This window comes from Spea bombifrons, chromosome 1, assembly GCF_027358695.1.
Source record: "Spea bombifrons isolate aSpeBom1 chromosome 1, aSpeBom1.2.pri, whole genome shotgun sequence".
NCBI classification, from domain to species: domain Eukaryota; kingdom Metazoa; phylum Chordata; class Amphibia; order Anura; family Pelobatidae; genus Spea; species Spea bombifrons.
In genome coordinates, this window is record NC_071087.1 from 85,905,780 (window position 1) to 85,930,448 (window position 24,669).

The window sequence follows — 24,669 nt, forward strand, 5'->3', positions numbered from 1 at the left end:
CCACCAGAGCATATCTGTGATTGTCGACATTCACCGGTGAGTGTCCGAATATCATATCATGAAATGAAATATTCGATCTTTCACCAACGTATTTGGTATGTGTTGACATTCACCGGTGAAAGTCGACATTCACCAATTTCGGTCTTTCACAGTAACATATATATATATATATATATATATATATATATATATATATATGTATATATATATAGTATTTTATGAAAAACTTCACAAAGAATAAAGAATACAATAGGAAAGACTTTGTTCTTTCATTGCAATGCAACAATCTTTTGTTTTACCATTATTTTGCAGTCATGGTATTTTAGTAAACACAGCAGCAGTCAGGCAGATCAAGTTTCTTTGACTAGGATCCCAGTTTTTCTCACTGTTAAAGGAGCAAAGAGAAAACAGGTTTGTACAGCTAAATTAGTAATGCACTAATGACCCAGAATTATGTAGCCTATGTTTTGGGGAACTAAGATGCAGCCTTTGTGATATAACGCATATGTCTTGACACCCACATTATCTAGGAGTGGTTATACAAAGAGATTTCCTGTGCTTTATTCCTAAGGATTCTGTTTACAATTATTATGTGGTTACAGCCCTTAAATACCTCCCCAAAATATGAGTATATATTCACAGTAAACAGCTGTATGTGGCTCAACCCATGTGATTCATTAAGTTCTGAATTCAGCATAAATGTACTTCCAAGCATATAGAGCAATACGTTACTCAAATTATGAGAAATATCTAAAATATTCTGTTGTATACTGGTAATTATGTAATGTACAATTAAGCTGTATCTGCATATGTCTGATTTTTCATATTATGTTATGAAGCCTCTCAAAGCTGGTGCTAGGGTTTTTAATTCCCTATCTAAATTATTTCTCCAGCAGACCTCTTCAGCATGTTCTGGCAAGGCTGCTGTTTAAGTTGTATAGTTGGCAACTCTTGCATTCAGTATAAGACCACGCTTATAAATGCTTATAATCATATATGAATCTCCCTTTAGCCATTTCAGTGCCTAAAAAGTGCATGATACGTAGTTAGCAAAAAAGTGCCAAGAAGTCGACCACATACCATGTACATGATGGAAGTTCATGATAAAAATTAAAACAAAAAATGCTGGCTCTGGAAATATCATGGGAAGATGAGGTAAAATTAACCAAAATGTTATTGATGTCTTTGGACAATAGCAAAATCACAGCATTGCAGATTTGTTTTGAAAAATCTTTTATAGCTCTTGATATATGTCACTGCCAAACATCACCCCTATATGTCTTCAGCAGTATCTCCTGAGTACGATTATACCACCCATGCATATGTTTGTCCTGTTGTTTGGGACTAAAGGGTCACATATGGAGGGGGTGCATTTTTCAATTTAGAATTTTGACATCTGGTAATCCTGCCCCATGTCCTATTTGGGAAATCTTTGTAGCTGGACAATTCAATTTACTCCATTAAACCATGGGTATTTCAAATGCTAGTATATTAACTCTTTACATGCCATTTTTGTAAAGATACAGTGCTAATTTTAAGACTTGCTCATAAAAATAAACGTTTTATTTTTTTTTTTACTTTTTTTACACTTTCTTGGAACTGGATGGTGCTGAGCAGTCACATGCTGCAGCAGTTTTTGTTTTCTGGTTATTTTTCTTAATGGTTCTTGACAAGGGAGTGATGAGGCTAATGAAGTGAAGCCAGGCACCACTCTATGTCAAGCAAACAACAGTGTTTGTTGAGTTAAGTATATTGTGGCTTCCAACCATTGGAAACGTTAGCTGTATTTCTTTAGAAAGTGCTAACATCTGTTTAACACCAGCTCTGTAAGTGTGAGGCTAGTGCTGTGTACATTGTCGGTCAACATGACATAACTGAAAAGTGAGGTGCGTAATGAAGCTTATGTTATGAAGCTTTGCATAGCTTTTATTTAATATTAAGTTACTAGACATATCATTGTTAAAGAGATATGTTTACTGTCCCTGACAATCCCACTAAAGCAGCCAATCAGTGACAGGAAAGCACTCCAGTTGTACATGGCTATAAATTAAAGTGCATATGATGACTGGAGTGTCCATTAAATAGTGAGCCTAGTTCTGGGCTAGATACTACCAATACCATTATGTTCATATCCCAATATTACCATGTCACCAGTTAACAATGAAATCGCTATTTCAATTATGCAAACAAACCTTAATAAAATAGTGTCTGTAAATAAACTCATATGGCAATCCTATATAGGCTTTGGTGTTCCATTTGCATTAATGGACTGTTTGTTGTTTTCCAAACGACACTGCTGTGTTGCAAAGAGGGGCCCGTCAATACAGATAAACATATATACATACTTATAGGCTTTTCTTCTGTCCAGCTGTGTATTTGTTCAGCCACTGTTTTGTCTTTACAAAAAATAAGGGCATAAAAATAAGTCTCACTTTTTGGGGAGGCACAAAAAAATTCTGTGCCCATGTGTCAGTAACCTTAGGCTCATCCCTGGTTGCTGAAAACAAGGTATTTTGTTTCTATACATACCTCGTATTTATTGCATCGTCCAAGGTAATGTGATAGTCCTTTAGATTATTTACTTGCAATTAGAATATTATGTTGAATATCACATTCTCTTTGCACGCTATTTAAGTTAAATCATTTTCCAGGCCAGCACCTCAATGTAAAATCATTTTATAACGAAGACACTAGTGACTGCATCCTGCTGAGATAGCTCGGTTCCAGAATTAAGCATAAATCTTGTCCCTATCTTCAGAACAAATTGAATTTTTGGAACATTAACAAACTAATATATGATCTTCAAAAATAAGAACATTATCTTTTAAAAGAGCAACAGTGCCACCAGCTGGAGTGAAAAAAGCAACCAAAATGTCAACATGCTCTTAATACTTTCAAAAATGCAGTAATGCAGTAATGCTTTCAAAATAATTGACAAATTAACCCCTTCTTTAATAAAGATATATAATTCTTTAAAACCTGGCGCGTTTTAACATTTTACCATATGTTTATTGAACCAAAGTTCTCCTTTTTCATTGTTTAACTCTAAATATATTTATTACTTTTAGAAGGGGCTTTCTTTTTATGTATAGTTCAACAAACTGTAAATCACATGATAAAGTGGTGTAAATGATACAAAGTCCCCATATATGCCAAACCAAATAAAAACATCAGAAACAAAATATTTTTTATGACATACATTGACCTCCCTTACTAAATGTATCAAGTAGTTGCACATATGCTGAATATGGAAAACAAGTATCTCTTATGGATTTTGAAAGTTGCAATGTTCCTGAAAACTGGGCCAGATGTCAGGAGCTCATAGAGCTGATTTTTGCCGGGCCTAAAGCTAACAAGTGGACAGAGGAACAGAAGGCTGCTTTTTTTTTATCTGCATAGGGGACAAAGGCAGGGGTATTTGCAGATGCTGGACATGAACACCTTATTCCTGATTCCTGCATTTTTGCTTTGTGGCAAGGTGTATTATTCTGCTGAAAGAGGCCAATGCTATCAGGTGTCCATGAAAGGGTGTGCATGGTCTGCAACAATGCTTAGGTAAGTGGAACATGTCAAAGTAACATCCACATGAATGGCAGGACACAAAGAACCTTACCCAAAGCATCACACTGCCTCCGTCGGCTTGCCTTCATCCCAAAGTGCATCTTGGTGCTGTGTGTTCTCGACACACATGCACCTGGTCATCCACATGATGTAAATGAAAACGTGATTCATCAGGCCACCTTCTTCCATTGCTCTGTGGGCCAGTTCCTAGGCTCACATGCCCATTGTAGATGCTTTCAGCAGTGGGCAGGGGTGAGCATGGGCACCCCGACTGGTCTGCAGCTTTGCAGCCCCATACACGATGCACTGTGTGTTCTGACACCTTTCGATCAGAACCAACATTACATTTTTTAGCAACTTGAGCTACAGTAGCTCATCTGTTGGATTTGACCACAAGGGCCAGGATGTGCCCCCCCCCATGTGCATCAGTGAACTTTGGCCGACCATGACCCTATCGCCGGTTCACCGCTTTTCCTTCCTTGGACCACTTTTTATAGGTACTGACCACTGCAGAACAGCCCACAAGAGCTGCAGTTTTGGAGATGCTCTGACACTTGCCCATTTTCCCTGCTTCTAACACATCAACTTTGAGGACAAAATGTTCACTTGCTGCCTAATGTATCCCACCCATCATAACAAGATTATGTTATTCACCTCACCTGTCAATGGTCATAATGTTATGGCTGTATGTATGAATACTACATATTCAGTGAGCACATGCATAAGGGTAACGTGGCCTGGTATAGCCCGGGTGTATATGCCCGTGTATTTGATTTAGATTTTTCTTCTGTTCACTGACTTTGCATTTTGTTACATAACAAAAATAAACTATTAACATGTCTTTTTCTTACTTTACAGAAGAATGCCTTCTTTAAGGCATTCTTACCTTTACTTTCACACCTGCCTAAACGTTTGCACAGCATTGTAAATACCTGAAAACCATTACTGTCCTACATGAGGAGTTTATAAGATGAGGTTTTTTTAGAAAATGCTCTGAAAAATACCCCGCATCTTATGTTCAAGGGCTTCTTATAATCAGACCTCATACAGAGGTTTGACTACAAGACTAAGATCCAGATTCCCTGCAGCGCTGCAGGAGATCTGGATCCTCCTGTCTGGTAACCTTAGCTACTGCCGGCACTTCCTCTGGGGGCTTCTATGACTAAGCACTGGCAGGTCACGTGATGCCTGTGCTCCGTCGTAGAAACCCCCTGGCCTAACTAACGGGTGGCAGAGGTTGTCTACGCGCATTGCGCAGACGTCCACTGGCTGCTCCCATTAGACACCAGGGAGTCTGAGGTACGAGGAACAAGTCAGGGGAAGCATTGGTAAATCGGGGGGGGCAGAGCCGCATGTGGGGGGATATAAGTCATTCCTGTAGGCAGAGTGGGATATAGGGGGTTAAAAGGCATTTCTGGGGGGACAGAGTGGCATAATGGGGGATAAAAGGCATATCATGGAGTCAGAGTGGCATATAGGCAGGTATAAGGCATATCTGGGGGGCAGAGTGGCATATAGGGGGTTAAAAGGCATATCTGGGGGGCAGAGTGGCATATAGGGGGTTAAAAGGCATTTCTGGGGGGCAGAGTGGCATTATGAGGGTTAAAAGGCATATCGTGGAGGCAGAGTGGCATATCTGAAGGCAGACTGGCATATAGGGGGTATAAGGCATATCGGGGGGGCAGAGTGACAATTAGGAAGTATAAGGCATATCTGGGGGCAGAGTGGCATATAGGGAGTATAAGGGATATCATGGGGACAGAGTGGCATATCAGGAAGTCACAGTGGCATATAGGCAGGTATAAGGCAAATCTGGGGGGCAGAATGGCATATAAAAGGAAATAAAAACAAAAAAAAAATTTCTCGATCATAGTTTTCATTAAATATGAAAAAGTTTACATGTGAATTAATATTTACTGGTAAAACTTTTTTCTTATAAGATAGTCTTATATTCATGCTTTTTCTTTCTTTCCTAAATTAATATTCAAATTTTGGGGGGTCGTTTTATAATTCGGGTCATCTTATAATTGAGCAAATATGGTATTTATGATATATTCTTCAAATTACGGAGGCAGGAGCACAATGGAGCCTCGTTATATGAGCTGGAACAGCTATAAAAGAAAGGCTTCAGGCAAGTTAATGTAAGGGTTTAATAGAGTGAGTGTGTGAATGTGTATGTTTTAGTGCATACATGTATGTTAGTTACCAAGGGAGGAGGCAATAGGTTGAGGGGCTACTCTGCAGAATCCTCATATGTATTTGCCCCTTTTCAATCCTCCCCTCAGCTATTTACCAAGCGGGGTACATTTTCTCCTTGATAAATTTACCACCAGTCAGCTCCGTTGTTGGCTTGACAAATGCTGCCGGTGGGAGTCTGCTTATTGAATTTCATTGGGAGCATTTTCCTGCCACTGATTGGCTGCTTCAAACTGGAGCATGGATGAAGAGCTACAGTACTCACAGGGTTCTTTATGCACTTTAAAGCTGTGTGGCCCGATGTAATGCAAATGCATGGAAGATTCTGCAGAATTCCTATTTGCATATACACCTCCCCCCAGCTAAATGTTGTGCAGGAGATTTGTTTGACTGAACGCATTTATCTGCATGTGATATACTCATCTTCAGCCCGTTCCAGGGCTGGCATGGCAAAGTGGGTTCCCCATGTGTGGAAAGCTGCCATTGATTTCCAAAGCTCCAGAAACCAATCGGTGGCAAGAGTAGTTCACCATGGGCAGCAGCAGGGCTTCATCTTCGGTGTCAGGTAAGTGCTAGGCAACACTATTCACAGACTGTCGAAATTAAACATTTCTCCTGCGCGTAAAAGCCCATAATATGATTACAGATAATTGTAATTTCAAAGACAGCTGAACTAACAACACATTCATTCCACATTTCCTGCAGCATTTGGAAGAGGGCAGTGTTTAAGCACGAGTCTCCTCCTCGCTGTCATGTTTACTAAGGGAGGCAGAGAAGGTCCTTGTTATCACAGAAGGGACAGAAAGCATCATCTCTAGTCTGCATTGTACCGGGTAAGTGTTTGCTTTTAACAAATATATATATATATATATATATTAATATAGATATACCTGCCATATAGCATATCTGGCTATAAAACCTACACAGGAAACTGCACTCCATGTTTAATTGGTTATGCAGAAATGTATGCCATTACAGAAAGCATTCGATTAGAATTGCTAGAGGTGTTTGAGCCTTTTGGAAGAAGATCACTTTCCGTTGCCAAGGCGAGAATGAGAATATTTTTCACAGCTGCACAAATCTTTCTTTAAACATGTTAACTTTTAGCGGATGATTTATGGTTTACAGCATTTCTGTGTGGCTTTTTTACTTTTAACGATGCAATGATTCTTTTGGTATGAAAGGCTTTGTTCTTCTTGTGCAAGACAAAGCTCAATTCCCGGCAAAATATTTTTTTTAAAACAAATAACACCTTGTTGCTATAAATACTTACATAACACAAGGAGGCCATTGGCTATTTTGGCTATATCTTTTGTGTATCAGATGGCTGTTAAATGTATTCCTGAACCCTTTGCCACTGAAAGTCTAACATTTTTTTGTGTATATTTGCAAGGAAATGAAAAAACAGAATTCATAAAAATTTTTTTTAAAAAAAAAAAAAAAAAAAAACAGTTTGTTAATCTCTATTGGGCCTGATCCTATTTTGTTATGTTTTAGTTATTGTCTGCTATATGGAAGTATGTACATTTTGTAAATACAATATGGATTTACATAAATCTTTTTTTATCAGATATCTTTTCAGTAAAAATCATGTTGCTCTTTAAAGTTCCACGGAATACTCGTATACTGCATTGCCTGGCAGCCTCTTACTCCGTGGCTGCTGTTCCTAAGCCCCTAGTGAAGCCTGAAGTGTACTACAACAAGCTGTTTATAAACAATGAGTGGCATGATGCAGTCAGTGGCAGAACCTTTCCAACGGTGGATCCCTCTACTGGAAAAGTCATTACATACATAGCAGAGGCTGACAAGGCTGATGTTGATCTTGCAGTTAAAGCTGCAAAAGAAGCTTTTAAATTAGGGTCTCCATGGAGGTGCATGGATGCATCACAACGAGGCCGGCTTCTCAACCATCTTGCAGACCTTATTGAAAGGGATAGGATCTATTTGGCATCCTTGGAAACTCTGGACAATGGCAAACCTTTTACTGCATCATATGTTGTAGATTTGGAACTAACCATTAGGGTATACAGATATTTTGCTGGTTTTGCAGACAAATGGCACGGAAAAACTATCCCCATGGATGGTAACTACTTTTGTTATACCAGGCATGAACCGGTTGGGGTCTGTGGGCAGATTATTCCATGGAATTTCCCATTGTCAATGCAAGGATGGAAGCTGGCTCCTGCCTTAGCCACTGGTAACACTGTTGTCATGAAGGTTGCTGAGCAGACACCACTTTCTGCCTTGTACATGGCTTCCTTGATTAAAGAAGCTGGGTTTCCTCCTGGGGTTGTAAATATTTTAACTGGTTATGGACCTACTGCAGGGGCAGCCATAGCGAGACACATGGACATCAACAAAGTAGCATTTACTGGTTCCACAAAAGTTGGTCACTTAATCCAGCAAGCAGCGGGTGAGACAAACCTTAAAAGAGTCACACTGGAACTTGGGGGTAAAAGTCCATGTATTGTTCTGGCAGATGCAAACTTAGAACATGCTGTAGACCAGTGTCATGAGGCTGTGTTTTTCAACATGGGGCAGTGTTGTACTTCAGGTTCCAGAACCTTTGTTGAAGACTCAATCTACAATGAATTTATTGAAAGAAGTGTGGAGAAGGCTAAACAAAGAAAAGTAGGCAACCCTTTCGAGCTAGATACGCAACATGGTCCACAAGTTGATAAAGAACAATTTGACAAGATATTTGGCTATATCAAATGTGGCAAAAATGAAGGTGCTAACCTTTTGTGTGGAGGAGAACGTCATGGTGATGAGGGCTTCTTCATCAAGCCTACTGTTTTTGCTGATGTCCAAGATACCATGAAAATTGCAAGGGAAGAAATATTTGGGCCTGTGCAGTCAGTGTTTAGGTTTAAAAACACTGAAGAGGTTATTGCAAGGGCCAATGATACTCGATTTGGATTAGCGGCGGGAATATTTACACAAGATTTGGACAGAGCAATGTATTTCATCCAAGCTTTACAAGCTGGTACAGTATGGGTTAATACATTCAACGCTATAGCATGTCAGGCACCATTTGGAGGATTTAAAGAGTCTGGAAATGGCAGGGAGCTTGGAGAAGATGGGCTTAAACCTTACACTGAAGTAAAAACTGTGACAATTAAAAGCCCACCCAAAAACACATAAGCAAGCAAAAGTGCTTAATTATGTGGTCAGGTGCGTGGGAATTTCTGGTATCAATTAAAATACTGAAGTGTAATTCTAAATATCGAAAGATCTGCGTCTGGCTAGCTATGCACATTTATAAAACTAAATGTATCCTAAGTGAAATGGCCATTATACATTGAATGCTTTTTTTACGTTACAGACGATAACATTCATGTTCTACAATTAAAAGTTACCAATCCTTAGCAGTTAAAGTACGCTGAACTAGTTTCCTCTAGTGGTTTGTTAAGCTCTGTATGTTTTCCCCTAGTAGAAGGGTTTGAGCTAGACAGTCTAATATATCTGTGTGAGTATGTGTGGTGGAGTGTCAGTAACAAAGCACAAACACCTTGCACAACACCAAGACAGAGTCTAGTCTGAAGTGAATGTGGTACCTCTTTGCTTTTTAGACACCACTGGACGTTCTTCATGTCCTACCTATACTGGGGTGAGTGATATTTTACAGTGGTTGTAATATACCCCTTTTCTACGCTTATAACACACCACAAATATTGTGGAGGCTAATGTAACAGCCTTTAATTTAATCATTTATGTGCCAAGTATTATTAAGTAAATGATTCACAAAACATCTTTAAAGATATCGAAACTCTTCCAGTTGTTTGAGTGACATGACATACCAACGGAACTGTATTCTTTTTTGTTCCCGAAGCTGTACACAGAAGGGGTACGTCAATATATACCAAACCTATATACTAAAACCCATAAAGTGGTGAAGCCCGGATGTGGCATTTGAAAAAGTGCCATGTTCAAAATCCTTTTAATTTGAAGTCAAAAATACTTTTTCATGAAAAAGACATAGTTGACATGAAGTGGGGCTTGTGTTCAGAGAACCTTGAACACACATTTGTGTCACCAGGAAGAAAATAACCACACAGTTCACACAGAAGCAACTTGCGTTTTAACTTTAGTATAGAAAATCACCCACAATGTTAGTCTTTTATTTATTTTAACAAACTGAGTGCTTCTTGCATCCCATCAAATCGACCTTCTTTGCAGCCTGAAAACATTACTAAGTAACAGCTTTGTCCGTTTTGATTGTTTACAAAATACACTAATATAAAAAAATGTTCTACTTCTCTTTTTACACAATTAAAAAGCCAATACAAAAGTAGTCCATGCTTCTTCTGTGCCCCTGTACACAAAAAAGGAGAAAGAAGTTCACTCATATAACATTTAAGAACAACAAGTGGTATTTTTGACATTTAAAGGGGAAGTCCTGTGATAAAAACTCTGAAAAGTTCCAAAAAGTACCTTGACCATGTGCTGCCTTGGGAGTAAAGACTAAGATTAAATCTGGGGCCCTTTTTCTCTGAGGATATACTGTAGGTACTTTAATCACATGAATGGGGTGGCTACCTCCGGACGCTAGGTCTTGACCAAAATCTAAATTACAGAAAGAACCCTGCTGCCTATTAAATACATATTGCATATTGTGTATCTTATCGTTAAGGTGATTTACTTTATAGCACAATGTGTTTCCTTAGAATGTATTGTTTAAACCTTCAGTACAAGGGGGTTTCATACCCCCAGAGCTATTTTGCTATTTTTGCAATATGTTGGTTCAACCGTTCCTTTTACTTCTTTTCCTGTGAATACTGTACCCATGTAAACTAGATATTGTTTTTTTGAGGAATAGAGCTAGAGATAGATAGAATTGTCATACTTTCCTAGCGATTATAGGGCACGTATTATAAGGTGTACATTACTGCTTCGAAGCTGTTGGGTTTTTACATTTAGTATGCTGGGTTTTTAACAAAAAAATACCCACAAAATTATATATTTGGACACCTTTTCTGCAGCCATTTGGACACCAATTAATGCCGTGGATATAATTTCCTGCGCTTTTTTCACCAACACATCTGGGCTGCTTAGGCCTTTTTGCGCAGATTGTGTGTTATGGCAAATAAATCTAGACAAATATCCCACTATGTTGTCTAGACATTACAGGGCACAAGTTGAAACATGACATGATTTTTCATACCCCCCCCTTAAATGTATATATTTCTGACAAGCAAAAATACCCCCCTTTTCCCATGTGTCTTACCCAAACTATTTTTAAGAGAAGACACATATATGATAGAAAAAAACCTAATAATCCACTCTTGTATGATATGCCGTAAATCAATTATCAATGCAGAGTCCTTGCAGAGGGACACGAAATGCAGTGGTACCTGGAGTCCTTTATAATACTTTTTTATAGCAGACTGTATGGTCTTCTTGGCCAACGGTGGTGGGGGGGGGGGTTGGAGAAGGAAAAAGCCTGATGGTAAAGGCATTATAATTTTTTGAGCGTGGACTCCTCAAAAATAATGTCTTTTAAAATTATTAATTGGAATTTTAGGAAAGTGTAGGTCACTTTTCTTTTTGGTGACCTAATTGTTCGGGGGACTTTTGTCTTTTCTGCCCATGCTACAGGCTGAAGTGTAAAAAAAAAAAAAAAACTCTAGGCTTCTATAATTATCCACCCAGAGGTGGTAGCCTTTATTCAATAAGGGCAGAAGCAGATCCCAAACTATTTTCCCTTGTGCCAACTGAGTCTGGGCAGCCAGAGGGATCTAGGTATAACTTTACACCGTATCTAGACAACTTTGATGAGATATACTGCCTGAAATGCAGTCGTCTCTTAAAAAGAACAAGGGACTTCATCATTGGTTATTATCTCTAAAAGAAAGGAAATGGAGAAGATCGAAATATCTGGCCCTGCTCATATAAGGGAGAAAAGGGGGTTGGTAAACATGGGTCTGTGAGCTAACAGGAGCATATGATGTTTTTTATAATATCCATCGACACCTAAATCCTCTATGTTGCGGGAGTGGGGTGCTGACACACCCCAATCCCCGCCCATTTTCCCTTTAAATTGGGGGGCTTCCTGCAACATCAGCAGGAACGTCCACTGAGGGCAAGGGGACCGCTTGCGATATCAGCGTTAACGCCCACCGGCGTCACCAGGATGTCAGCTGGCAGTCCTGCAAGGGTAAGGCTCCATATGGGACTGAATGGGTTAAATACTATGTCGTTTCTTGACACAGTATTAGTTTTAAACATGCATGTTTTATGATTATGTTGTTACCTCATTAGACCTTGCTCTCCGAACTGCTACGATGGCTCTTTCTGGACCTGCGAGAGCTATGCGCACTGACTTTGATTGTTCCATCAGCAAAAGCTTCTCCAACCATGTTAGTTGCATGACACTGGTATGTGCCCTCATCTTCTTTCATTAGTGGGTTTATCTGAAATAAACATATGTTAAGGTTGCGCCAGTTACTTTGATGGGCACGTGCTATGTAAAACACTACAGCAAAATAAGAAAAGAAAAAAACAAGATATAAAAATACATTTTAAAAACATTAAGTCGTTTTTAGATTTTGTTTTTACTTTGTGGGACAGTCTTGCTCTAAGAAATACATTTTCTGATTGTGCATCATTATGTGCTTTTTGATAAATACATACGTTTGCAGTTTAACCCTTTGGGAGACATCTTTTTGCTATAGTTAGGTTAGTCTTATAAACAACTGCACTTAACCTAGGAAAACTGTATATGTTTTAGGACAATTAAGCTGTTGATAGATACCTAGTTTAAGTCTCATTGGTCATTTTTTTGTTCACAAATAAAAATGTTCTTAAATAAATTTGTTCTCGTGTCTTTATTTTCTTAATTTGCGTCTTTACATTTTTTTTATTGAGTGGAAGGGTTTTACGGTGGGGAAGGGTCTCCTGTATTATCACTGCATGGTAGTATGAATCAGGTTTTTTTGCCAGTACGCCAGCCAGCTGATATCACAACAGATCTGACAGCATGGTAGCGCTTTCAGATTTTTTGTTAGTTATCATGGTAGCAAGTGCATGTGGATTGGACCAGCAATTAATTATCCATCAAACTTTCAGTAAGGTAAACCTGTTTAGTAAATATTGTCTGCTTAGTCATTTTTGTTTTTAGCTTAGTTGTAAAATTAGTAACACATCGGACTAAAGATTTGACATGTGATAAAGCATATGATAAAGCATATGTAGCTCACCAGCACCCAGCCAGTGCTTTCATGACGGGAAGGACCACCACGGACTTGGACTGCAACATTCACTCTGTCTCCAGGGAGCTCCTCAAAAATTTTTATTCCTTTAGGTGACTCTGTGACCTTCACAAAAGACAAAAAATATTCAATACAGTTTAATGCAAAAAAATTGTTTATCATTTAAATTTAGAGCGATCTTTCATCCACTCTCCTTTAATCAAGTCAAAAGTATTACCATTGTAGTTCTGGGCGCTGATGGAACCAGCACACAAAAAGTAATACATGTTAATGAAGATAATAACTATAAATTAATCTAATTATAAATAAAATTAAAGTGCTAAGTGCTTAATTAGAGTTCTTATAATTCACAAATAACTCTTGATAAAATAACGAATTAATGTGCCAATAAATAAATACTATGCAAAAAATAAGTATAAAAATAACTCATACCATCCCAAAATAAACACAATTATAACACTCCTAAATGATTAATTAAATAAATGTAAGTAAGTGAGAATAACAGATGCACAATAGAAAAATAAATTGGTACATAAATAAATATATGGATAAAAAAGAGACAAGGATAAAAAAGAGACAATCATCAAAATATGATCAGTCTATAAAAAATCCCACTCAGTAATTTGACACGTGTGAAAAAAACAGAAAGTATAGATTACAGTAATCTAAGGTGGTTGTAGATTAATTAAATCAGAAGAGTGTGATGAAAAAGAAACAAAAATGGATTTACACTTATTTTATTTTTCTTTATTTTTTCTTTATTTTTCTCTATTTATGTATATCAGGTGACCTATAATTTAAATGCTTTGTCAAATTTTGATAATGCCACTCAGAATGGAAAATTGTGCCCTTGCACTATATGTTTACAGAGGTTATTTTATTTACACTGCCCTTACACACGACTGCCCATACACACTGCCTTTACATATGCCTGCCCATACACACACACATACTCAAACACTGCCCTTAAACACAAATGCCCATACATACATACTGCCCATATTTCTTGTCGTGGGAGTGTGAGGTCTAGAAATGAAGTTAAACATTTACTAATGTTAACAGATTAAACTATGCCATGATAATGGTCTCTGACTTTTAAAGAAGTTGTGAGATTCAGTGTTTTCAATTTGGAACCTAAGTGGCACTAATGGTAAATCTTCATCGGTGAGGAATTGAATATGTCTGAGCAATGTTAAAGAGCTGCTGTGTGTTAACAAAAGATCCATCTATGCCCTTAGTTGGTTACCTCCCAGGATTGCTGGTAGCCAAAGCAGGACTTGGAGGGGAAAGGTGAGGGGAAGGACTAGGACAGAACTTTTGTGTCCCTCTTACAACCTACTGGGGCACACAGAAATCAATGAAGAATTGGGGTCCCTGGTGCACAGGAGTATATACACTAGACTTGGCTGCCGATCAACACTTCGTGTTCGTCTTCGTGGTGAAACTGCGCCTGGGGAGAACAATGGTATCCCCGCTGCAGAAGTTAAAGGTCCGTACGAGTGACTCTATTAGTCGCTGGCAAAACCTTTACTTTTCCTCTCACTGATTTCTGGGCCTAGACAGTTGTGTCCTCTGAAGTGACTACAAATTCAGGAGGGCATTTTATCTCTGGATAAGTAAAAATTAAATAGTTCTATTTATTCCTACAGAAAGTAAAGTGCCAGGAAACAGATCAAATACACATCAGTACAGGCTCTGCCACACTGACACCCAAACACACACACCAGGACAGGCTCTGCCACACCGACACCCGAACACACACACCAGGACAGGCTCTGCCGCACTGACACCCAAACACACACCAGGACAGGCTCTGCCACACCGACACCCAAACACACACACCAGGACAGGCTCTGCTCCACTGACACCCAAACATACACCAGGACAGGCTCTGCGACACCGACACGTAAACACACACACCAGGACAGGCTCTGCCACACCAACACAGAAACCCACACACACCAGAACAGGCTCTGCCACACCGACACACAAACACACACACAAACCAGGACAGGCTCTGCCACACTGACACACAAACCCACACACATCAGGACAGGCTCTGCCACACCGACACCCAAACACACACACAATAGGACCCTTCGTGTTCGTTTTCATGTTCGCACAAGTCTAATATATACGTTACCTTGCAAGAAGTGGCCCTTTTAGAACCCACTATCATTAGGCATATATTTTTTGTGCATGTTTTTGTCTGTTAGTGATGAGAAGTATAAATTAGATAAAATATGTAGATTTTTTTCCAATGAGAAAATATAGATGTACATTTATATTAATACAGAAACCTTATTGCATTCACAAAATCGTTCTAGTCATACCTTTCTCCACGAGATGCTGGGAGTTGGGACCGCCTTGACCTCGCATGATAGATAAACCTGGGCTCCTGTTACATTGTGAATCTTCTGGGGTGTCACAATAATGATGGGAGCTGTGGCAAAGAGTACACTGAGTTAAGAGGATATAAATATATATTTTTTTTATAACAAATGAGGTGCTTGCGTTAAAGGAAACGGCTACAATATATGTCTAACCCACATTTGTGTAGCTCACCATGAATGCTTTAAGAACTCTGTTATTGTCATATACACTAACATTTGCATTAAATATCATGATTGTATTTTCCCTTTGTTACCTGATTATCAAATATCATCTAAACAAAATCAATTGTGCAACACCAGAATAAATTAAATATATGGATGCTAGACTACTTAGTGTTTTAACATAGCTATTTAGGTATTTACATTTCCGTTTTTACTAACAGCATTAATACATTAATTAAAAAAACTGGGAGGGTAGATCTGATCTGTATAATTCAGTTCTGACATGGATTACGCTATGAAATCTGCTGCCGCTTTATAAATAAATGTCATGTAATGTAAAGAGCATATATTTGTCTGTATATAGAGAGTAGCTTTATATTGCTATCATTATATTTACATTTGTTACTGTTTACAAAAACAATTAAAGAACACATATCCTTTTGAGTGCCCTTTCACCAAGTGAATCTACTTTAAAAGCCCCAACAACGATAATTATATTTAACCGATAGATAGATAGATAGATAGATAGATAGATAGATAGATAATAGATAGATGGATAGATGATAGATAGATTGGAATAAAGTATAGATACATGTGAGTTTTTGAGCTTGTTGTAAGCAAGGACAGCTAATGTCTGAACAAGCCGTAAAAATCGACCCAATGGCTAGAGTGGTAACCAGCAGTGCCCATAGTCTGTGTTATTAACATTCAGTAGTTGGAATAAGAACTACTGAATGGTAATCAGACATAGTAAATTATTCTCCCAGGGTTGTATGCACGCATAAAATAATGAAGAGTCCACAGTTAAACCAGGACTCCTGCAGACTCATTGGCAGCTGGCAGAGGTTACTTTGTCTCTCCAAATACATCAGAATGAGCGAGAGACCATCTGTTAAAAGATGTGCCTTCTGTAATTTATCATTGAAACAAGTATATTTGCATCTTTAAGTGCCTAATTGACTGCACGAGAAGATAATGTGGCTTACTCAATATCTCCAAATTGTCCCCTTTTGACTTAAGCTTTAATACCTACATAGTGCCTTCTGCGTCCCACTGTTGTCTCTGTGTGCTTTAAAATAACCTCCTTGGTCCAGGCACATGAGCATATTTTAAACAGCTACAAGTAAAATTCAGTTTACTATGGTACAAATGTATGTATTTATTTTTTTAGACACGTTGACATAGATTGTAATGGCGAAAAGACTTCACATGACAAGATTATGCAATAAAATAATAAACAATGTGAGCATATTATTAAAAATCTACAGTATTTAAAGCAATACCTATGTACTTTCTCAAGCCTTAGTAACAGATCAAATCACTACATCAGAAACCAAGTTATCATGTACCATATCTGGTGGTACAGGGCAGATGCCAGATACCAATTATCCCAATACGGCTTAATAAAAGGGAGTTGGCAGTAGAGATACAATATGATCTTACTGATTTTACTTGACATTATTACAGACGAACTTCAGTGAGTTACCGCTCCAACAATAACTTGGATAGCCCTTTATAAAGCATTTTAAAAAGTCACTTAATAGACTGAGCAATTCATTATGGAAGACCAACATTTTTCTAGAGAGATTCCAACTGCACTAGATAACCCTAGATAAGACAAAAGAAAAATTAAGGTTCTTAAGCAAGCTATTGCAGTGACAGAGGCTGTTTTCTTAATCCCGCTCCCGCTGAATTTCTGACCATTACTGCCCGCTCCTGCAACGTGTGTGTTCCACTCCCGCAACAAATGTGTGCAATCCTGCCCACTCCTGCAACATTATTCACAAACATTCATTCACTCATTCACATACACATTCATTCCCTCATTCACAGATACTAATTCTTCACAGATACTCATTCATTCCCTCAATCACGCATACTCGCTCATACAAACTCTGTATGAGCTGTGTGGGAGGAAAGTGAAGGCAGCCTTGCGGGAGTGCGCAGGATTACTGGGACCCGCAGGTACATTGTCTGACCGCCCACAACACCTGAAAAACCGCCCACACCCGAAAGTTTTTTGACAGATCCTGCAGGATCCGCGGGACCCGCATCCCGATGCAGTCCTCTACACACCACTGTGCAGCCTGGCATTAAGTGCAAAGACAGGGAAATTCCCAGGGCACACTACCCAGAGTGGTTAGCTATGCTAGCCCCAGGTAAATTTGTCAGGAGTGGGATTTGACAGGGAGTGATTGTGACTAAATGTTGCTTCCTTGCCCTGTAGAAAAAGATCTGTGACCCATAGATTCTGGGTGAGACTTGAAGAGTTCCAAGGTAGGTGTATTTTAGAGATCACTGTAAGGAAAGAGTGGTTCTTATTATTGGTGTATAACATGGAAAGTGGCCTAACACCATCACAGAGATTAAATCTAAATACAGATAACTCGGACAAGTTGCTCAATATGTGGATCTAAGTCCCTTCCTTTCATGGTCAAATCTATGGTTGCACACCATATTTTTCCACCCTTGATTCCTCTGCAGCTCTGGATCTGCAGCTGCTCCTAAAAGTAAGTCATTTATGTATGTATGTATGTATTTATCGTAGCTTAAGTGAATGCATATTAAAGGACTTATAAAGTACTTTAAAGTGGATTCTTTGTTGAGGATTCTGCTTGGGAACACATCCCTTCAATGATGATGTCTAGCATTAAGAATAAGTTTGAACCATGTTTATAAAGTAAGTAGCCTGTATGTAGGTTTGGATACTTGAATAGATATGAAGGCTTTAATATAACAATCGACACTACTGATATATTATAGTTCAGATAAAATTTGAAAAAATCACTGGTGTTGAGGAAATCCTAAAACAGGTAATCTTAAATAATTATTTTCTAGCATCACACACACTTTTGGTCCTCAAATATAAACCGAGTCTTTGGGTACAAAGTGTTAACTTCAAGAAACAGCCTCATGGTTAATGAATGCAGTTAAGCAATGAGGCCCGGCAGGGATCCCCTACACACACAATGGCTTCTGCACTCGAGATGCACAACACCATCATCTGTTGGTGCACACAACTAAATCCATTTCAACCCTTTCAGCACCGGATGAAAGGAGCATCCCAATGCTAATAAGCAAAACTCGGCTAATGAAAGAATCAATGCCAAAGAGCCCAACAAAACCGGGCAGAAAAATGCAAACTATGTGCCAGTACAAACAGATATCATGGGATGTATTCTAGATCACCTGCAATGACTGAAAGTGCAAAATATTATTATAGACTGTAATCCCCTGAGCTGAGTTTGGCACCATTAAATTCCGACAGAGGATTTTTTCCCCCTCTTTCTGCTTTGTTTCCATTTGTTGGAGTGCAGCCTTTTAAATTCATGTTATTCGTGCCTGCTGAATGAAGGGATTGCCCAGACTAATGCTACGTCAAGCTCATCACAGAGTCAAAGTGGATTTTATCTTTTGTAACAAATTAATCATCCATAGGTGTGAACAAAGCCATGTTATACATAGATGTTTGAACACCACGCAGATGGATTACATTGACTACAAAACACCTTGCCAGTTTGTCTTTTGTGGCTTTTAACTTATGCCATAAGAACGTAGTAACCCCTGCTAATTTGTATATAGTTAAAGACAGGACAGAACTCAATAGGTACTAGCTTTTTATAGCTTTTTAACTAGTGTCCCTGGTAAAAACAATGATTCAGTTCAGTAAAAGTTAATGATCTGACATCTCTTAAGAATTTTCAGCATTGTGAATATTGCAGATGCTGGTTTTATCTCATTTTGGTCCGTGAAATTTTCTTTATCTGCAGACCAGGCGGCATCCTTTGTTGTATGTATATATATATATATATATATATATATATATATATATATATATGTATGTATATATATATATATGTATGTATATATATATATATATATATATATATATATATTTATAGTGGCTTTAACACATGACTCAAACACATGCCCAAATGGTTCACAAACTAAATTATGTAAATGTAATTATTGGTTGTTATTCTTTGATTAGAAGAAAAAATGTAGTTATTTTAAAAATTAGTTATATTTTATCCCCAATTTATTTCAAATATTTGTCAGATAATGAAATGGACCAAGAGCAATGGCTATACCAAGACAAAATGACCAGGTGCAAAGAGTATTTAGAATGACTGCAATAGAATTGCCAAGAGCTGTCATGCTGAATCGCAAATCAAAGAGACAGACACTCGCCATTCAACAGTGGATCAGCCTCTGAATAATGGAACTCCATTTGCGCAGGGGCGCCGGCCAGACCAAAGCTTCCCTTAATCCCCCATGATCTGACTCAGCTTTTGGGATAAAATGTGTGTGAAAATCACTGGTACGGATGGGAGGAAATAAATATTCAAAAGCAGTGATACAATACGAAGGAAGCTTTGTCCAGATCAATGAGACTCATCCTCCCAAATGACACTTTTAGAAGAAAAAAAAAGTGCGTGTGCATAAATAAACCAAATTCTTTTGGCATTCTATTAAAACAGATTTGCACAAAGAGCAACATTTAAAAAAAAAATAAAGAATATAGAGAATGATTGATAAAAACTGATAGTTTGTAATTATTCTTCATTTTTGCATTAGCCCCATCAGATGGTTCAAAAAATATATTTGAAACTGAAAACTTATGTTTCACTTACTACTTTTCTGACGAACCTGAAGAACAATCTGACGAAAACACCAACAATTTACAAGCAAGTCAAATATTTGTTTTAATATTAGAAAAAAAAAACTTCTACCGAGCGCTCCGCAAATCTTTTCCCAATGTTTGTCTTCTTCTTACGTTCCTCTCATTGTAACCGAGCTACAGAAATCCAATGGTGATATATAAGGCTTTCTTCGTAGACAAATTAATAAAAGCTTTTCTAAACCCATTGGGATTCATGAATCCCCCCCCCAACCTTCTGAAGTTATAGACAAACGGTTGTCCTCAAGGGGTTAATAAAATCAGCCACTCTATAAATAATCCCCTTGTGTAAGCTGGCAGTAATGCAGTGCTAATAATAAACCTGTGAAGCCTTAGTATTTCCAAAAGTGCTACAGACTAAAATCAAAACTTTAGGAAGCATAATTCTTGCTGTAGTAAAAAAGGATGAGCAATCTGCTGGTAAACTTCAAGTCAAATGGTGCTTAGCCAGCTACTTAGCTGACCGTTAACCCTGGAATTTCTGTTTCTAGTTGTACAATGGGCTTTGCATTAGATCCACATAACATAATTAAAGCAAAGTTTTATTAAATATAAAGTATATAACATGATGAGTCGTTTGGATAGGCTGCGTGCCCCTTGGGCTCAACGTCTCTAAATGCGTAATACACACTCAAATATGAAACAATAAAATACAATAAAAAATACAGTAGTAGTCCTCATTTTACATTGACTCAATTTACAGCTATTCACGTTTAATTTTAGATCCGAACTTGCAGTTCCCTAAGAATTAAGGGTAACTTATCACTAGAATCAGGTGGTGGGATGAGATGTCTGGGTCGCTATCATTGTGAATAGTAAAAAGATACCAGATGTCACGCTAAATAACCCTTTGTATGTGTTTTTCCTAAGGGGGCTGGATAAAGGGTGTGAATCATGCTTAAACATATGCAACTGATTAACATTATGTGTTAATTAATATTAGTTATACTGTCTGTACCATAATTCATCATATTGTAGAACTGGCTCTGATACTCATATAATGTTTTGAAGGTCCACCATGATTCTGGTTATATTTCATACTGTACCACATTGCTGATGTCTAGGTGTTCTGTCTGTTTTTATACGTTAAATTGATAAACAATATAAGAAATTTGCTAATAGAACCCTATCATCATCAACTCATATTGAGACCAAGTTATATATATATAAACTGAAATGTTGATTTTTGTGATCAAACCATGTTGAGCTAAACCAGGCTTTTTCCATCAAACCCGCACAGTTTTTGTGTCGTTATTAATGCTAGTGGAAGTTTGGAAATCTTCAGCTATGGAATCAGCTAACCTTTACATACCATGCACCTCAGAACTCGGTAACCCTGCTCTGTAACTTTATGTGGTTTTGTTCTGCGAGGCCGAGTTGCTGCTGTTCCTAAATGCTTTCACTTTCCAATAATACCACTTACAGCTCTTCGGAACGACCCATTTTTTCCATATAGTATATATATATATATATATATATATATATATATATATATTGCATTGTCCTCTGCACTCGACTGACCGAAAAAGCCAAATTGTTACAAGCCTATAAGAACCGAACGTCACATTTGCACCAACTTTATAATTATCGATCATTAATCACTATTCATAAACTTCATTTTCCAATTTCTCCATTGCCTCTGGCCAGATGGGTGCTTTGGGGATTGATACATTTTGTCTTCATTCTACATAGGGAGTGATGTCCCTCTTTCTAACAGGGCAAGTTTAAAAGATATTCTCAGAACTGCTAATTAGGGTAGGGAACCCACGTTTTAGATCTTTTATTTTAACCACGTTTAGCATGTTTCTACATACGTTATTCAATAATATTCCATTATACTAGGTATTGTTATCATACATTTTTTTATGCTATATTGCTAATACGTTGCTTTAAACGGCACTAATATGAGCCTAATATGAGGGTTTTTTCTATAAAAATGATGAAAAGTCAGGATTTTAATTAAAAACAGGAGGGAAATGTTATGCCCGTGTATGTTTTCCCTACCCTTATCATATTTTGTTTGCAGTTTAATTTTGTATCGACTAGATTTTTCTTGATCTCCTTTATTGAAACATGGTATTGTGTTCCGAAGATGTTACTGTGTTTGTTCTTCCCCCGTAGCTGAATCAAGAAAGATGATGGCTCACAGTTGAGGGGACCCCATTATGGACTTGGTCCCAATATGAGTGGATGATGATGGAGTTCTACTAGAAGGTTTTCTTGCTGACGTTGGAGATAGTAAGAGAGTTTATGCCCAATATTCGGTTCCTGTCCTTAACGAACATATTCATTTTAATCATTGATGTTCCTACAATCTAGAGTTGACTGCGTCTTAACCAGGATTAAAAATGACTGAGGAATAAAAACCGCATCAAGCTTCTTTGGTGCATACCCATTGTTTCTCAAGAATTTTACACAAAAGTACATATGTTGGACTGTAAAAAAAAAAGCTAGGTGGAATACTTGCTAGTACTGCTACCATAAATGTAGGTCACCATATGGTAATGTATGAAACAGATCCATTCTGTTGGTTTCTATGTTTATAGACAACATTTCAATCTTTACTATTGATTGATCATGCTACTTACTGCAAATGTATTGTTCTGATACTCTCAGGTGCAGAAAAGAGGTGTGCAAAGTGATTTATTCACTAAACCATGAGCAGAGTTGAAAATTCCAAAATTTATTTACTGTTCGTTGTCAATAGCTTCTCTTGCAAGAACATCTGGGCCAGGTCTATGTAATGCAAAGAGGTGACACTTTTTGATAGAAATGCTTTAACCGCTTTAACTAGCTTCTTGCGGGAGAAGTTCATTAGGACTGGCCCTTCATGAAAGTTCAGATATGTTGGAACGTTGCATATGGTAAGTGAATAAATCCCACGGTACCCATACATGGACAGCAGTGTCTATAGTGAGGATTGTGAACGCCTACGGTGCAAATTGGGCTTTTTTAATGTTACATTTTAGATCTAGAACAATGAAGCAGACCGTATCAAAAGAAACCAGTTTTCCCAATTCAGACTTTAAGTGAAATCCTAGTTAATGACAGTATTTAGTACTATTTATATCGCTAAGAATATGAAACAAAAATATTGCTCGCTCCCGTGTCATAGTTTTCATTAAATTCATGTGTAGAAAAGTTGTTAGTAATGAGGTAGATTTCATTCATGGTTCACAGGGTTTGCATCCTGATCCAGATTCATCTGTATTCTTTTCATCAACAGAAATGACCCTTCACGTGTTTAAACCCTGCCACAAATGAACAACTAAACTACCACCAATTACCGTCAAATTAGTTTGCCAGAACGGCACAAAACAAATTTAGGGTAAATTATTATATCGGTTTAATGGTAAAGTAATAGCACTCACCAAATGTGCATTCTCCATCATGCACCTTGTGAACAGAACCTGCGCCAGAGTGTTGGGACTTCCAGCTATGCAGGTGGAGGGTGCACACACTGGAATAAGTTCTCCCATCTGAGCCACACACAGCACCATCTTCTTCACAGACGCAGACCCCTGTACCCTCAGATGAGGATGAATCACTGCCAGAGCTGGACCTGCTGACACAGACCATCCTAGGGGCACAGCGAGCCCGCATCTCATCTCGCCCTCCGCAAACTTCTCCTTCAACGCCGAGGCATTGCTCACAGCAGTTACACTCGTCTTTGGTGAGCAGCTCTGGGGCCACACAAGTCACAGGGCTACATATTTCCTTATTGCAAGGACCACAGACAGAAGAAGCATCAGCACCTACTCCTGGAATCTGATGCAAACACACAATCAATGGCAACAAAGATAAGAAAGGCTGCATTTTTTGTCTGCGTCTTTTGCTTGAGGAGCTTGTGCTTGGGAACAAGTGACCTCGGTTCTCCACCCAAATAAACTGAGGTGGCTAATGCTCTCGCAGTAAAGACATAGACAGCTGTAGCCTGGTAGCCACACCTCCTTACAGCAAAGTGCCAAATAACTTTGTAAAGAGGATAGCTCTTACTTACCATCATTCATTCAGCAGACCATGCATCCTTATCAACTTTGAACACATGGCCAAAAATATCCCCCACATTGGTAACACTCATTCATTTAAAGTGACCCCATTAATTATCATTGTTTGGGATTAAGCCTGACTTGCCCTAGAGCTAAGTAAAAAAAAAAACCCAGGAAGCTTGCCTTTAATAAAAGAAAGCAGAGCAGCTGAGACAATGGCCTTCACAATGCTAATGCAAAACAAGGCTTGCGGTAGAAGGCACGCAATCAATTATTGAACGAAAACCCACTGCTTCTTTCGACTGTCATTTTTGTAGCCGCAGAATAGAGAAACACATCATTATCTGTGAATATAATAACTGCAAATGAATTCAACATTCCATGCGCGACATTTAACAATGGGAATGCTCGACAGCAGGGGTGTTTCTGGCTCGAGAAAGGTTGTGTTAATTATTTATACTTAAGTGCTTCATATT

The 24,669-nt window shown here is 38.2% G+C and overlaps 2 protein-coding genes across 3 annotated transcripts; one reads left to right on the plus strand and one right to left on the minus strand.

The window, feature by feature from the left end:
- Window positions 1-7,617: 7,617 nt before the first annotated feature.
- Window positions 7,618-9,285, plus strand: ALDH1B1 (aldehyde dehydrogenase 1 family member B1). The gene has a single exon (XM_053456361.1). It carries the CDS (start codon window positions 7,633-7,635, stop codon window positions 8,899-8,901), a length of 1,269 nt encoding a protein of 422 aa, XP_053312336.1. The 5' UTR covers window positions 7,618-7,632; the 3' UTR covers window positions 8,902-9,285.
- A 542-nt stretch (window positions 9,286-9,827) lies between these two features.
- IGFBPL1 (insulin like growth factor binding protein like 1) lies at window positions 9,828-24,225 on the minus strand. 2 transcript variants are annotated; one of them, XM_053465801.1, is made up of 6 exons: window positions 24,205-24,225; window positions 23,576-23,972; window positions 15,302-15,411; window positions 12,957-13,073; window positions 12,011-12,170; window positions 9,828-10,072 (listed from the first exon to the last, which is right to left on the minus strand). In XM_053465801.1, exons 1-5 carry the CDS (start codon window positions 24,208-24,210, stop codon window positions 12,015-12,017), a joined length of 786 nt encoding a protein of 261 aa, XP_053321776.1. In that variant the 5' UTR covers window positions 24,211-24,225; the 3' UTR covers window positions 9,828-10,072; window positions 12,011-12,014. The 2 variants fall into 2 exon arrangements, with proteins under 2 accessions (XP_053321776.1, XP_053321775.1); XM_053465800.1 differs by lacking the exon at window positions 24,205-24,225 and having other exon boundaries at window positions 23,576-24,104.
- Window positions 24,226-24,669: the final 444 nt, after the last annotated feature.